At 44.2% G+C, this 15782-nt stretch overlaps 1 protein-coding gene across 11 annotated transcripts in view; it reads left to right on the top strand.

Annotated features, from left to right (window-relative positions):
- Positions 1-15782, top strand: part of NRG2 (neuregulin 2) — a 179208-nt gene that overhangs the window by 70761 nt on the left and 92665 nt on the right. For 8 of the 11 annotated variants that reach the window (XM_039485544.1, XM_039485535.1, XM_039485534.1 and 5 more), the window contains one exon: positions 11320-11438. In XM_039485544.1, coding sequence (XP_039341478.1) covers positions 11320-11438 — 119 coding nt within the window. Of the gene's footprint in view, positions 1-1112; positions 1199-11319; positions 11439-13586; positions 13689-14328; positions 14510-15782 lie in introns of those variants that run through there. The other 3 variants (XM_039485542.1, XM_039485538.1, XM_039485543.1) reach the window with 3 other exon arrangements.

Below are 15782 nucleotides of genomic sequence, written 5' to 3'. Positions count from 1 at the left end.
AACTTATCAAGCTCCATCTTACAGTTAGTTAGGTTCTCTGTCCCCAGTGCTGCTATTGGTGGTAAGCAACCATCAGATGAGGATCTATTCAACTCTGTGCATGTAGCAAGAACCACCATGGCTAAATAGCTGACCCCACTTATACTCTGTGGGAATGTTGGTATCCCAGTGAGGTGGGGTCTCCCATAACCTCCTGGGGCAGAGGATTCAAACCTCTATTGCTCTTTGGAGGGTAATGTTGGGGAGGGAAAATCTTGGGCAAGGAGAACAGGGAAAACCTCTGTTCTTTAAGAAAGCACCAAAGACTAATGCTCCCACAGAGCTGATGGGACCCTCCGTTTCAAGGTCTAATCCAAGAGACCCACTTGTGGTAAGCTACATGATACTCAGTTTGTCTACTTGAGTTAGGCTGAGTGGACCCAGGTATTGCACAGAGTTGGGCTTTTTGGTTTCTTAGAAATCCTACACGTGTCGTGTTACTGTTAGATCATAGATCTAAATCTAATTCTTTGTGATCCTCTTGAAATATCTGATTCTCTATGCAGCAGGGTCCAGTGAATGGAGCACTAGAATGGGAGTCAAGAGACCTGCTCATTGACTTAACCTCCCTGTCCCTCAGTTTTCTCCCCTCTAAAATGGGGGCTCACACCTCACTGTAAAACACTTTGAGATCTAGGGACGAAAAGTCCGATATAAGAGTTAAGTATTGTTAACTGAATAGAGGTGAGTGCTTTTTAAATGGGAGAGACTCTCTATGAAATAGAATGTATTGTACCAAGGAGACTAGCAATTACCTGTAACTCCAAAAGCTCAGATTTCTCATCAATTATCTATCTGCTTTGTTAACTACAAGCACAACCTTCCAGCGCCACAGGGCAGGGGAGTCGTCCTTCTCAATGAGTTCACAGGAGGGAGGGGAAAAATCCTGATTCCTTGCTTCTGAACTGCATGTTCTATCGCTAATTAGGAACAGGCTTGGACAGGCCTGCCTTGCATAGAAAGGAAACCTACCTCTTGGGTGGAAGAAAGTATTGGCTGGTTTTTTATTGCCTGCTAAATTTAAATAACATGCCATTGATAGGAATGTGAAGAGATTACCAGCAAGAAATGAACACAATAGCAAAACCACAGCAGAGTGAGTTAAGCTGTATTCAGATCACCAGAGCAGACCTTCCACTACCAGTGCTGATCAGAGCAGGTGAGATCTTTTCCAAAGCACTGGAAAACAAAGTTAAGATTGAGTTACTCTACTCATGATTCTTTGCCAAACTGTCAAACTCTGACTATTATGGGAGTTTGGGGAGTTCGCATTTGTCTAAGAGCAGAAATTTAGCTTGTATTTCTTCTAACCCTCTGTGGTATTACTCATCACGAGGTCAACCCAGAGAGAGATGTGTATGTGGATCTTCCATTGAAGTCAGTGGGAGCTGGCCAGATCAAACACCTGATGGTCTGCTGGTTCAGGTTGATTTTGTATCCCACTCCTGATCTGTGCTCTTTTCTCTGACATGAAGAGAGATGACTACTTCGAGGTTTGCCCGTCACTGTAGTTAAATGTTTTGGATGTTCAGTTTGGATCTGGTTGACCATTTGGTGAGCTTGTGGGAGGACCGTCCTACTTGCAGTGTCATCAAGCCAACCCTGTTATTACCCTGTGGGGTACCTTCTCCATCCCATTTCTGCACAGTACTCCCAGGAGGCTGAGGCACAAGGATTGAATTCATTGCTCGGGTTAGTGGGTGTTACCCCATTGTCCTGAGCAGAACTGCACCTCTTTACATCAATGGTGAATTTGGCCAGCAGAAAAATGTGCATCTTACTCTGCTAAAAAGAAATTTATTTGAGGTTGTTGCACAAACTAGAAATTACACAGGCAGGTTTAAGAGAAGAGGGAACACAACTAAAGGAGAATTTAAAGGCAGTCCTACTCTAGAGTAAATTGGCATAAATGGCATTGAAGCAACAATTTGGATGACGATGCTATTAATAGGTTGTTGTTAGGGTCTGAGCCTGCAAAAATTTGAACATCTGGGTAACTTTCCCTACATGAGTAATCTCTTTGGGTATGTCTACACTGCATTGTAACTCTGGGTTTGTGGAACACAGCCTTGCACACTTGGTGTTTTCAAGCCTGGGCTTGTGTCCACAGTGCACTGTAAACCTGGTGGACTTGGGTCTCACAGCTGTGTTGATGCTTCCAGACTGCACTAAGCAGACCTTCTCACTCAGGTCTGTGGCTTGAGCTGTGTCCACACTGCAAAATTACAGGGCATGGACCCAGGGGCGGCTCTAGATATTTCGCCACCCCAAGCAGGGTGGCATGCCGCGGGAGGTGCTCTGCCGGTCGCTGGTCCCGCGGGACCAGCGAACCCTCTGCAGGCATGCCTGCGGGAGGTCCACCAGAGCCGCCTGCCGCCCTCCCGGCAACCGGCAGAGCGCCCCCCGCAGCATGTCGCCCCAAGCACGCGCTTGGCGTGCTGGGGTCTGGAGCCGCCCCTGCATGGACCTGTCACAATGGGACTCAAGCTCTGACCCGCCCCCTGCTGCTTGTTACAAGAGTTTGCAATCTGGGGGCAGCTTTAGATAGTCAGAGAGCAGCAATGACCAGGGTCGTCAGCTCTTTTTCATCTCCTTCAGGCCAGGAGGTTGTGATTACCTGGAGATTAGATGACTGCAGTGCAGTGCCGTAGAGCAACTCAGGAAGTGAAGCTAGAACAGAATGAAACAGCTTGAGTCTTAAGTACTGATCGTTTTTTCACTATGACCAGATCCAACGCCCATTGAAATCATCATTGTACATCCGTTGACTTGGGTGGGTGCAATATCACAGAGGCAAGATATTTCAGGTGTGAAATACAAAACTGGTCCTGGCCACTTGTGACCGTTAAAGCTTTTTGTATTGACCAAATTCCAACTAGGGTAATGACATTTTGCCTGTAGTACTTACTGGTCAATTCACCCTGCAGTTTCACTTGGATATTGTTGTGTAGTGTTACAGTGCACTGGTACAGTTCACACCAGAAGTGGCTGCTTGAAAATGAGACGTGAATGCACTGTTAAGCTTCAAACACCAGAAAGCAAATAAAAGGGACACCTGCCCAATTATCTATTAAAAACCTTGTCGTTGTGGTGGAGCCTGACTCATGAGTGTTGAATGCTTGAGGTTGGCAATATTGGAGCTGGCCAGAAGGGCAGGGGGGCAAAAGGCACCTACAGGGCTGGTGGGGTGTCAGGACTGAGCAACTTCAGCTGAGCTTGAGGACTAGCCGGCCCAGCCTCCAGGCAGGTTATTGAGCTCAGCTGGGTTGTGGTAGAACTGCCTGATTGGCTGAGGGCAGCCACGAGAGGCTTGCCTTTAAGCTCAGCAGCAGCAGCTCACTGGCTGCTCAACACTCCGACTACTGCTGTGATCGCTCTTTCTCCTACCTTGCTCCTGTCCTGCTCTGGGCCTGTTCTTGCCTTGCTCCTGATTCCTGGCTTGGGCTCCACCCCTTGGCTCTGGTTTCTGGCCCCCACGTTGAACCATGGAGCTGGACTGCTGGCACCTGGGCTTGCCGGGGGGGGGGTTAGAATCCCACTGTGGATCATGCTACTGCTCCACATTTAGGAATTGGTCAGGATGTGGGGTTCCCAAGCCGGAGATGATGTGGGGTTCACTAAAGCTGCATCCAGAGCATCTGACATAAGGTGCAGTTCTGCTCTCAAATGAGATTAGAAAAATGGCATTATGGTTTTCAATCTTACAATCACTCCTTGGCTGCATGTCAAATGGGCTCAATTTACCAACGGATACGTCCTTCTAGCTGCCCGCCCTGAAAACTCCTCCGAAGAGCTAAGAAATCTAGCTCCCTCCTTTCCATCCTTAATACAGATCCTGCGAGCCCACTGTTTGTCCTTAATCTGTGCCACCCCCAAGGCTCTGCAGCCATGGAGCGCGGTGAACAATCCACCCCTGGCCTCAGAACTGTGCTCCAGAATCTACATTTTCTTTCAAAGGAATTGCTGTTCTAGCCCTCCTGCTTGGGAAGAAAACCTCCCAAATGCGTAAAACATCTATGGGGAAGGGTGACACCAAGTCAATTACATATCAGGCTAAGTCATGCAAGGGAGCCCACCCTGATTGTATTTTCCTGTTAAATACAGTAAAATTAAACTTGATTTTTTTTTTGTTTAAATGTACTTGAAGCCGCCCCAGAATTTCCAGTTTCCTACAGGCATGTGCTGCTGAAACCAGGGACCTTATCTCGGAACTTAGTCCATCTTGTTGGGGAGCACACCGGCCTGTTCAGTAGACTTGCATAGGGGGATAGCATTGGGGGACTGTGGGGTTGCCCAAGTGGCCATGCAGCTGGAACTTATGTATTGGTTGATTATTAACAACTTGGTTAGGATGCATGGCCCAGAAGGGAATCAAGCTCACTCTCCCAGATTCTGCAGGGCAGGGGAAAGTATAATCTTGCTTTGTCCCCCATAACGTCATCCTCTCCAACTCTGGATATGTTGAGAGACCAGAGACATGGAGTGAGAAGTCGCTGTTGTTACACAGCTGCAAATCAGGACAGAGCAGAACTTAATTTGAGGAGGTCCTTAAACCTGCTTCCTTGGAAGAGAGTCAGTGCCGGAAGAGAGTAGGAGAGTGGGCTCAGGGGATGTCCGAGTTGCCTCCTGGGGACCCAGAAGGATGTTAGTGGGAGAAGTAGCCTTGGCAGACAGCTGTCACACAGTTAACATGTGGCAAGGGCAGAATGATGGCCTGGGGGGACAGGAAATAAGGACTCCAACCTGCCCTCCCCGGGGAGAGGATGTTGCTTGTCTAACCACTTCCACATCTCACTTCTCTCTCTTGTTCAGTTTATTTTGTTTCCTGTTTGCTGTCTGTTTTTATCACCTAATCTTGACATACCTAGATTAGGCCCTGGAATACAAAACTGCGTGCTTGGAGTCCTGCATGTTGTTTTCAAACACCCACAGGCGTGTCTGACTTTCAAAACTGTATTCTATAAAAAGTGAATAAAACGTCAGGTTAAGGAATAGGTGGGTTCAAGTTTGTTTCTGAGGATGGAAGCAAATTCAAGGTTGTGACTCATTTCTGAACCAGTTCTCCATTCCTAATGCAATCCAAGTGCTTTCCCATGGCCATATCCTCCACACAATCCATTATACTTCCTTTTGATGGCCTCTTCCATTTGATCTCTCTCATCCTGTTGTCTGCGTTGGAAGATGAATTTCCTTAAGTTCCTCAAATTTAGGGGACTGAGTGCAAATGCAAAATGATACAGCTACTTCAGATTCTTAGAGTGAGTACTGCATAGGACAACAGTTTTCTGCTTAGAGGACAGTTAATGAACTGACCATTCCCAATCTTCTGGCCAGATATTAAACTACTCAGTTTAGGTGAGATACACCCCATGCAGAGGACCAGAACAAGACTATGCACCATTTAGTCCACCCAAATGGGACTGCAAGTGGTACATACATATGCCTTTGTGCTAGCTCTAAGCACAGAGATGAATTTCACTTTCTCTCCATTCATAATGTTATCAAAGCAGAGTGAGATTTAGTTAATATTTAACCATATCATCCCATTTAATGTCCTTTGTAAGAGTCACCTTTATGATTTCCTTTCTAGTATCTCCTGATGGGACTTCTTTTATCTAGCATATTTGATCTATATTTCCATCTCCTGATAGCAAATATAAGGGCCACCTTCAATGTAATCTTCAAATTCACACTATTAGAGGAGAATACAATGAATTCCTTTATGGCCTTCTCTGTATTCACTCAAAGTGCATTATCTCAAAGGCAGAATGTCCAAAACTCCATCTTGGTAGTCTAGTTTTAGGAAACTAATAATAATTGTGATATCTTTATAATTTTATCTAATAATTCTCATCTTGAAGGATCCCAAAGCAGTTTACAGCCTATCAGTATATAGAGCTCAGGCATCAATGCAGACAGCTCTTGGGTGCAGTGTGGTAGCTGTTTAACAGCTTATGGCAACATTACATAAGTAGTTTTATTAGGTGATGAACTGGGGTGGGAGGAAGCTGTTTTCAACTGGAAATAAGGAGGGATTGGATTTAGGGAGGAAAAAAATTGGAATTTGACCTGGACACTGCTGCTAATATTTCTCAGAATTTTTAATGACCAAAATTGGTCTGGATCTTTGTTTTACATCTCATCTAAAAGTCAGGAAAACAGGAGTATGAGTTGAGATCATTGAGTATCCCCAAATATACTATTCACTATGGCTAAGTAATATACAAAGACTACAGAAAATAATCAGTATGTGCCTAAATCATAGGTTCTGAGGGGGGAAAAAACAATAGCATAGAATCTACCCCAGAGTAAGTTTAAAGTCAACGTAGTTACACCAAGGATGAATTAAGATATAACTCTGGCCCTTTTGCTGAATGAAGCCTATATGGAGCCAAGATAACTGCCTTCCTCAAGAAGAATGCAATGGCCTGCCATGAGGGTAACACTCGTGACTAGATCTCAGTGGGAAATGGCTTTCCCATCCTGCAAAAAATGCAAAATATTAGAAAAATGTCCCTATCCCATCTCAGGACAAAAGATCAGAATCTTGGAAACTTTGGAACTCCTTATCCTAAATAATCAGTGTCAGCAATAACCTCACTCACCTATCAGTTTGGCCAAATTTTAATCCATTTAATGTGTGCTGGGATAATTTTATACCTTTCTAGATTTTAATCAAAATATTGTGTGGTACCAAGTCAAAGTATGTTATGTCAATACTATGTCAGTCACACTTTGTAATCACAAAAAAAAAAAAATCTAGTTAGTTGGACAGAATCTATTTTCCATAAACCTGTGTTGATTTGCATTAATTACATTACCTTCCTTTAATTCTTTATTAATCGAGAGACCTATCAACTGCTCCATTATCTTGCCCAGGCCTGATGTCAGACTGAGAGGCCTATAATTATCCACGTCATCTCATTTACCCTTTTAAAAATATTGGCAGACTAACTTTTTTCCAGACTTCTGGAACATCCCCAGTGTTCTAAGTTTTATTGAAAACCAACATTATCAGTCCAGCGAGCTCCTCGGATAACATGAATCTAAGTGATTTAAAAGAGCTATCTGGATGTGTGGACTTAAATGTCTAACTTTAGCAGATGCTGTTTAGCATCCTTCTGAGATACTAGTGGAATGGAAAGAGTGTGAGCATATTCTTTGACTACATCATCACCTTCCTTCCCAATGCAGAACAGAAATATTTATTGAACACATTTACCTTTTCTGCTTTATTATTGATAATTCTACCAATACCATTGATGAGATTCTTTTTGTTCCTAATATACTTAGAGAACTCCATTCTATTGTTTTAAACCCTGCTGGCCATAGGTTTATCCTTGTGTCCCTTTGCTTCCCTTATCAGTTTTCTACAATTGAATATAAGGACATAAGAACGGCCTACTGTGTCAGACCAAAGGTCTATATAGCCCAGTATCCTGTCTTCTGACAGTGGCCAATGCCAGGTGCCCCAGAGGGAATGAACAGAATAGGTAATCAAGTGATCCATACCCTGTCGCCCATTCCCAGCTTCTGGCAAAAAGAGGCTAGGGACACCATCCCTGCCCATCCTGGCTAATAGCCATTGATGGAACTATCCTCCATGAATTTATCTAGTTCTTTTATGAATCCTGTTAGTCTTGGCCTTCACAACATCCTCTGGCAAAAAGTTCCACAGACTGTGCGTTGTGTGAAAAAATACTTCATTTTCTTTGTTTTAAACCTGCTGCCTATTAATTTCATTTGGTGACCCCTTGTTCTTGTGTTATGAGAAGGACTAATCAGCACTTCCTTACGTACTTTCTCCACACCAGTCATGATTTTATAAACCTCAATCATATCCCCCCATAGTCATCTCTTTTACAAGCTGAAAAGTCCCAGTCTTATTAATCGCTCCTCATACGGAAGCCGTTCCATACCCCTAATCATTTTTCTTGCCCCTTTCTGAAACTTTTCCAATTCTAATATATCTTTTTTGACATGGGGTGACCACATCTGCAGGCATTATTCAAGGTGTGGATGTACCATGGATTTATATAGAGACAATGTATTTTCTGTCTTCTTATCGATCCCTTTCTTAATGCTTCCCAACATTCTGTTCACTTTTTTGACTGCCGCTGCACATTGAGTAGATGTTTTTCAGAGTAATATCTACAATGAATCCAAGATCCTTTTCTTGAGTGGTAATAGCTAATTTAGACTCCATCATTTTATATATATAGTTGGGATTGTTTTCCAATGTGCATTACTTTGCATTTATCAACATTGAATTTCATTTGCCATTTTGTTGCCCAGTCACCCAGTTTTGTGAGATCCTTTTGTAGCTCTTCACAGTCTGCCTGGGACTTAACTATCTTGAATAGTTTTGTATCGGCAGATTTTTGCCACCTCAATGTTTACCCCTTTTTCCAGATAATTTATGAATATGTTGACTAGAACTGGCCCCGTACAGACCCATGTGGGACAACACTACTTGCCTCTCTCTTCTTTCTGAAAACCAACCATTTATTCCTACCTTTTGTTTCCTATCTTTTAACCAGTTACTAATCCATGAAAGGACCTTTCCTCTTATCCCATGACAGCTTATTTTGCTTAAGAGCCTTTGGTGAGGGACCTTATCAAAGACTCTGAAAATCTAAGTACACTATATCCAGGAGCGGCGCCAGAGTTTCTGGCGCCCTAGGCAGAATTTGGGGGGCAGCATTTTGTGCGCTCCCCACGGGGCGCGTGGGAGCTTCCGGTTCCACTCCCGTCGCGCCGCTGAAGAAGCACTCTCTGCTGAAATGCTGCAGGTGACAGCGGCAGTCATTGAGCTGCTCAATTGCCTGCCGCTGTTTTCCGTGGCATGTCGGCAGAAGGCCCTTCTTCCGCGGCACGACAGGAGCGGAACCGGAAGCTCCCACGCGCCCCGTGGGGAGCGCACAAAATGCCGCCCCCCGAATCCTGGCACCCTAGGCGACCACCTAGGGTCGCCTAATGGAAGCACCGGCCCTGACTATATCCACTGGATCCCTCTTGTCCACATGCTTGCTGACTCTCTCAAAGAATTCTAGTAGATTGGTGAGACATGATTTCACTTTACAAAAAACATTGCTAGCTTCTGATTAATATTCGTTACTACCAATTTTTCTTTTTTATTTCTTCATTTAATCATTTATACATACAGCTGCCTTCTAAACCAGGTTAGCCTTCTTCCTCGATTGTGGCTTTTAGAGCATCTAGCAAAGTGTTCTTAAATAACTCCTGATTATCATTCATGTTTTTTCTGATTAAATTCTTCCTCCTAGCTGATTGGGCTCATAATTGCTTTCAACACTGTGAAACTGGCCCTTTTAAAAGCACCAAATATCTAATTCTGAGCTGAACCTAATTCTGTTTACACACTCTAAGGGTACGTCCATATTACCCGCCCGGGTCGGCGGGTAGCGATCGACTTCTTGGAGTTCGATATATCGCGTCTCATCTAGACGCAATATATCGAACTCCGAACGCGCTCCCGTCGACTCCGGAACTCCACCACCGCAAACGGCGGTGGCGGAGTCGACGGGGGAGCCGCGGACTTCGATCCCATGGCGTCTGGACGGGTAAGTAGTTCGAACTAAGGCGGTTTGAGTTCAGCAACGCTATTCGCGTAGCTGAACTTGCGTACGTTAGTTTGACACCCCCCCCCACAGTGTAGACCAGGCCTAAATGTGAAGTCATGATTTGATTGCCTTGTACAAAAGTTACCATTAATTTTTAGATCTACAATCAGTTCCTTTTTTTCCTGTCAAGATGAGGTCTAATATAAAATTCCCCAGTGTTGGACGCAGCACTTCTTGAGTTAGGAAATTGTCATCTATAACATTTAGAAATTCACAGGGATGTTTTAGTATTGTCAGCAAGAAACCTTTAGCATGTGTCACTCCAGTTGAAGTCCCCCATGATATCGCTGCTTTTTTCCACTGCGTATTATAGATAGATGCATAAGGAGCCAGTCATCCTGTTCCCTAGTGTCATTGATGGTCTGTAGCGGACACCAGCTGCTACTCCATCTTGTGCTTTATCTGTTGGGACATTGATCCATAAGCGTTTAAGATCATTTTCCTCTGAGTTATCAGTGACTCGGAAACAGGTAATGCCATTTTTGAAATGGAGTGCCATTCCCCCGCCCCTTTTGTCCACTCAATGGGGTATAACCATTGATTTTTAACATTCCAGGTAGAATCAGCACATGAAATGTGTACCTTATTAAACAGAGGATCCTTCCTGAGAATGAGCATGATCTCACCCAGTTCTGATGCTAGCACACTTCTCACTAGCAGCTCCCGAGTTCTTCTCCCATATACCTGTTCCCATGCTAATTAAACTCGGAATGCAGGATAGATGGTAATGTTAGTTGCAACAATGTATCATTTGTTGTTGTTTCCAGGTGCTTGTAGCCATTAGGAACCCAGGGACTCACATGGACTTCAGACCCTGTGTGTTAGCAATACCCAGGGTGTTGCTGATGCCTCTAGTTGCTGGCCTGAGTGAGGCTAAAACCAGCCACATAACTAGCTCAAGTAGAAGAGGCTGGGGTTTGGGGGTTGAGAGCCCTGGATTCAAGTCCCACCACCAGCTGTATGCTGCAAGTTTGTGTTCAACCAGAGCACATTACACAACAGTGCCTACATGGTACTTGAACCCTGTGGAGTTCAGAGTCAATGATTAAGTTTGTTTGCGAGGAAGGGTATAAAACACTCTAATTCATGTTTCCCTCTAGTGGCTGGGTCCGGTGGCTATCACAGTCTGCTCCTAACAGATGTGGGAATACTCACAAAGCTCCAGTAGTCAAGGCCTGTGCTTTTGTTGCTGAAGGACCTGGGTTCAGTCCACCTCAGCTAACTCAGGTTGTCTGTATGTGTCCATTACACATACACAGTGAGATAATTAGCTCTTTAGCTACTGGATTAAAGTATAATGCTAGGCTCAGAGACTGTTGGTTTTATGGTGCGTCAGACAGCACATCCACATCCTCTAGTGCCATTCTCAGGCCTTGGTTCAGTGCTAATTCAGAGAGCAGAGCATCACTTCCTGCATCTCACCAGTACTATTTCCTGTTGTGCTTGCACTTCCTTTGGCAGCGTCCCATCCAAACACTGACCAGACTTAACCCTATGTAGTTTGTGAGCTCAGACAGCATGAGATCAGCACAAGGTGACCCAACCTGTTTGGGACAGGTGGTGGGAAAGGGCTTTAACTTAATAAACATTGTTCATGGTTGAGTAAAAAAAAAAATTCTACTTTATTTTTCAACAGAAAAATTTCCAGGCTGCAGTTCAATAAGGTGAAGCTGGAAGACGCTGGGGAGTATAGCTGTGAAGCCGAGAATGTGCTAGGGAAAGACACAGCAAAAGGCAGCCTTAATGTGAGAAGTGGTAAGTTGAGACACCAGAGACTGTCAGGAGACGGCTATTGCCTTTCTTACACTGGGGGACCATGTTCTGCACATGATCTGTCTTGTGTATTGTTTAATACTTTCAGGATATCAAGTGAAATAATCTCGGGAGATAAAGAAAAATGCAGCCTAAGCATAAATGTTTATCGTCGCCATCTGCCACTGGCAGAGTGGTTGATCTACACTTTAAATAAACTGTAGACTAAATATTATTAAAAAAAACAATTGGAGGCGGTGGTAGTGGAAGTGATGGGTTTATACTTTTTAGAAGCATTTCTGAGAAGCAAAGGAGATGACTAGTTAAGGTATAACTTCTCTAAGGGTGAAATGCTGACTGATTTTCATCCAGTAAAGTCCCTCTCCCTGGGAGTGATGTGTGGGCTAGTGAATGGAGCCTGTGGTGGGTGTCAAAAGGCTTTCTTTTGTTACAGACTCAGCTATGCCACATGATCCTCCTCCTGCTTACTACTGCAAATAATAATACTGCTCAAATATGATTAAGGTGTGTTGCTCCCAGCTTTAATGGGTCTATTTTAGTATTAAGCACTCCTTCGGTAGTGTTTGCAGACCTGGGCCTCTACTTGTAACCTTGGGTAGGTTAATCAGCCTCTCTGTATGTCTTAATTAACCCATCTGCAAAAATAAAAGGTCCCTATCCAGATCTGTAAAGGCCCCCAGATGCAAAATGCTAGTTGTGTGTTAAGCATTGTGTCTGAAGAGAGCCCTCAGGCTCTGCTCTATCTTTTCCATTTAGGAAAAGAATCCAAAGTTAGTTAACTGGACAGCACAGCCTTTTTAAACTGTTTGAACTGCATTCTCAAATCTAGACCCTCATTACAATAGCAACATATGCATGCGCAAGGGGTAACTGCACCTGGAAATCAGACACAGTGTGCATGTATTTTATGGTCTCCACTTAGGCAGCTGTGTTTTGAAAATGTAGCCTTTTTATCAGTCTCAGATGGATGAAATATAAGTCACTGACAATCCTTTCCGCTCAATGAGGATGGAGTCTGCCTGTGTGATTGTACAGCACCTAGCACAACAGAGCTCTGAAATGCAAAGCATAATTATGGCAATTTAATGCTGCTAGTTCCCACAAATTCAGATGGCATCCGCATTATGTAGCGTATAAATATTTCTTCCTACAACAGGTAGGGTATATGAGAGGTGTGTGTTGGTGGAAAGGGCGAAGGGTTTTCATTCATTCCCTGCCTAGCTTGGAGGTTGCATCTCAGACAAATGTCCACAATCTCACCTGGAATGTTCAAGGGCTATTCCGGCCACTGAAAACCAGAAATAACAAATGCAAAGTTCTGGTCTCTCGGCCTAATTCTCTGGGCTGTCCCCTTACTGAGTGGGAGCTGTAGATTCCATGGTGATGGAAGCACTAGAAATACAGAAATACTGATATACCTACTGTAGCGGTATTAATCCACCACCAAAGCTTCCTCATAAGCATACCTTAGCATTTAGCTGCATTAACAGTAACATCTTTACTGTTGCTACTTGCCAGTCATCAGCATTAGTGCAGAATAGCCAGGGGTGAAAGTAACTTAAAGGACTTACTGGTACACTGGAGTCCTGAGCGGGGCGTGGCCTCAACTGGAAGAGGCGTGGCTGGGAGCCCCAGGGCCTTTAAATCACCCTGGAGCTACCAGCTGCAGAGGCGGCTGGGAGCCCCGGGGCTTAGGGGTGAATTACAGGGCCCGGGGCTCTGGTCACTGTGGAGCTCCAGGCCCTTTAAATCACTGCAGGCGCCTTGCCACCGCTACCCTGGGGCGGCAGGGCTTGGGCTAGGGCTGGGATAGTGGTGGCAGGGCTCCAGCAGTGATTTAAAGGGCCAGAGGCTCTGGCCGCTGTGGGGAGCTCCAGGCCCTTGAAATCACCACTGGAGAAGCCGGTCCAGTCCAGCACGGCATACCAGCTCTTGCTGGTACACAGTGTTAAATCCTTGGGGCAGCCGGTGTAGGAAGCAATCACTTGAGGCCAGAGAGCAGGCAGCTAACCAAAACCTCCATTTTTTTTATACAGAGATAGAGAGCAGCTCAGCCAGTTGAAACCGGTTGAGCTAACCCATAATAATCTAACTCAGTTGCCATAGCAACAAAAGCCATGACAACCAAATACACAACACACAGTACCGGACTGTACCAGCTTACTTTCACCTCTGGGAATAAGTGATACTTAGTACAAGGCTTAGGGCTCTAATGGTGATCACTTGTGAAAGGTAAATATAAAGGTGGTGGTCACTGTATTCAATCACAGTCCACCACTACTCTGACCTTGTCAGTCTCCTCTTTGAATCCTTTCATTGGCTCCCTCTGCTTCTGCCCCAAGTCCAAACTTCTTATTCTCCCCCACTGCCTACATCTTTGCTCACCCAGAGTCTCCCGCCTAAGCAGGTACTGCATGCTTCTCCCATTCTCATCTTACTGCCAAATTCTTCCAGCCTGCCCCCTCCAGCTGTCCTTATGCACCAAACAGAGACCCCCTCTTTCTTCAGATCTCTCCTAAGGAACATGTCTTTCAGTAGTACACTTTCCATGATATTTGCTCCTCTTTGAGTCTGCGTCTTCCTCTGGTGGGTAAACTCCACTGTCTTGTCTATTAATTAAATTGTAAGCTCCTTGGGGCAGGTCCTGTGCCTCTCTTTCAGCATGACCCTACTGCATAAATCTCTTTCTTATTCTATAAAGGACATCGATAAATCAGTAAAGAAAGCAGGAAACACAAACACAGCGAAATAGGAAAGAACACGTACGCAAGAAGTTCACACTGAACAGTGGTGGCTGTACGACATAGACAGTCAAAGAAAACCAGGCACAGGTTACCCATGCCCTGATCCTAGGTCTTTGATTCATAGCTCCATCAGAATGGACTTCACCTGAGTAAAGCAAAGAAGAGAAAAGGAAGAAATAGGAATAAAACTCCAATCTGTGAGAACAATCACTATAAAATCCCACGTCTTCTGCAAGGAAAAAAAATCTCAAAATTCTAGATCTTTTTATGGGTGACAAGATGGATGCCAAGTTAACTGATATGATAAAGGTACGGTCTGACCCAGATACCCTTGCATGTGGCTGCTCCATTGCGCAATAAAACAGCATACTGCTGTGGGTTTTTTGTTTTCTATTTTTAATTAAAGGGAGAGTTTAGCTCTGGTGAAAGATACTGGATTGGTACCAGGCACTGAGAGTCATAGGGCTGATCTCAGCTGCTGATCTCCCACACAGGGGTGCAGCCAGTGCTTAAGTTGTAATGAAAGAGGTACTGGGGCTTAAGCAATGATTTAATTTTAAATTTTAAACTTGTTATGACTTTGAATTGGCAATAATACTACCATACATTCAGTCATAAGACGTTTATTTGAAAGAGTTGCCCACCGTCTAAGGTGCCACAAGGACTCGGTTTTTTTGCTGATACAGACTAACACGGCTACCACTGAAAACTGTACTGTACTAGTGTTAGATGTTTACAACCATGCATTCTACATCATATACAAAGTAGTAGCTTGTGCAGAAAAATATTAAAAGCAACTGCAGGAAAAAAAAAAGTCTGAATATATTTGCTAGCTACAGACCTCTCCACCTTTGCCCTGGCTCTCTCCCTAGGGTTGTTACACAATGTTATTCTCACGCCTCCCTTATTCTCTGCCCTGCTGTACCTGCCCCCCAAACACACACACATTCTCCACAACCATTCTTTGTTCAGTTGAAATGACAATAACTGCGGAATTATATTGTACTATTACTTAACAACCAACTATGGTGCTTTGCAGTAACAACTTTTAAATGAGTCACTAAAAATAGTTAACTATGTCTGCTTTGTTTTCTATATTGTTAAGGAACATTGTTAAGAGCAATGAAACATTTGTTCGGTCCATACGAAAATATAATTTAACCAAATTAAAAAAAAAAAAAGATGTAAGACCTTTCTTTACCCTAATCCTGTAGTGTTTGGGAGAAGTGGTGTTGGATACAGCCTTGTACTTTACTTCACCAGAAAATGCCAGCAAGTATATTTGCACCCCCTACTAGAGCTCTGCATGGGACTATTTTTTTAATCCTGCTCCCATCCCATCCTGCAATACCCACTCCTGCATTGTTTGACTTTTTTCCCCGCTCTCGCTATTATGGCAGCAGCAGGACTGGGATCCCTAGGACCTGCAAGGCATATTCCCTACCGTTTTTTTTTTCATTCACTACATTTTTCTGTCCTTCTCTGCCCCAGCTTTGCACCTGAGTGGCTGCACTGCTCGTCCCTCTGTCATTATGACCCTGATGTATACAACTATGTTGAGAATTTTAAGAAAAACACATTT

This window comes from Mauremys reevesii, linkage group 8 (genome assembly GCF_016161935.1).
Source record: "Mauremys reevesii isolate NIE-2019 linkage group 8, ASM1616193v1, whole genome shotgun sequence".
Lineage (NCBI taxonomy): Eukaryota > Metazoa > Chordata > Testudines > Geoemydidae > Mauremys > Mauremys reevesii.
Note: the sequence above shows the minus strand (reverse complement) of the source record. Positions and strands in the feature narration are given on the sequence as shown.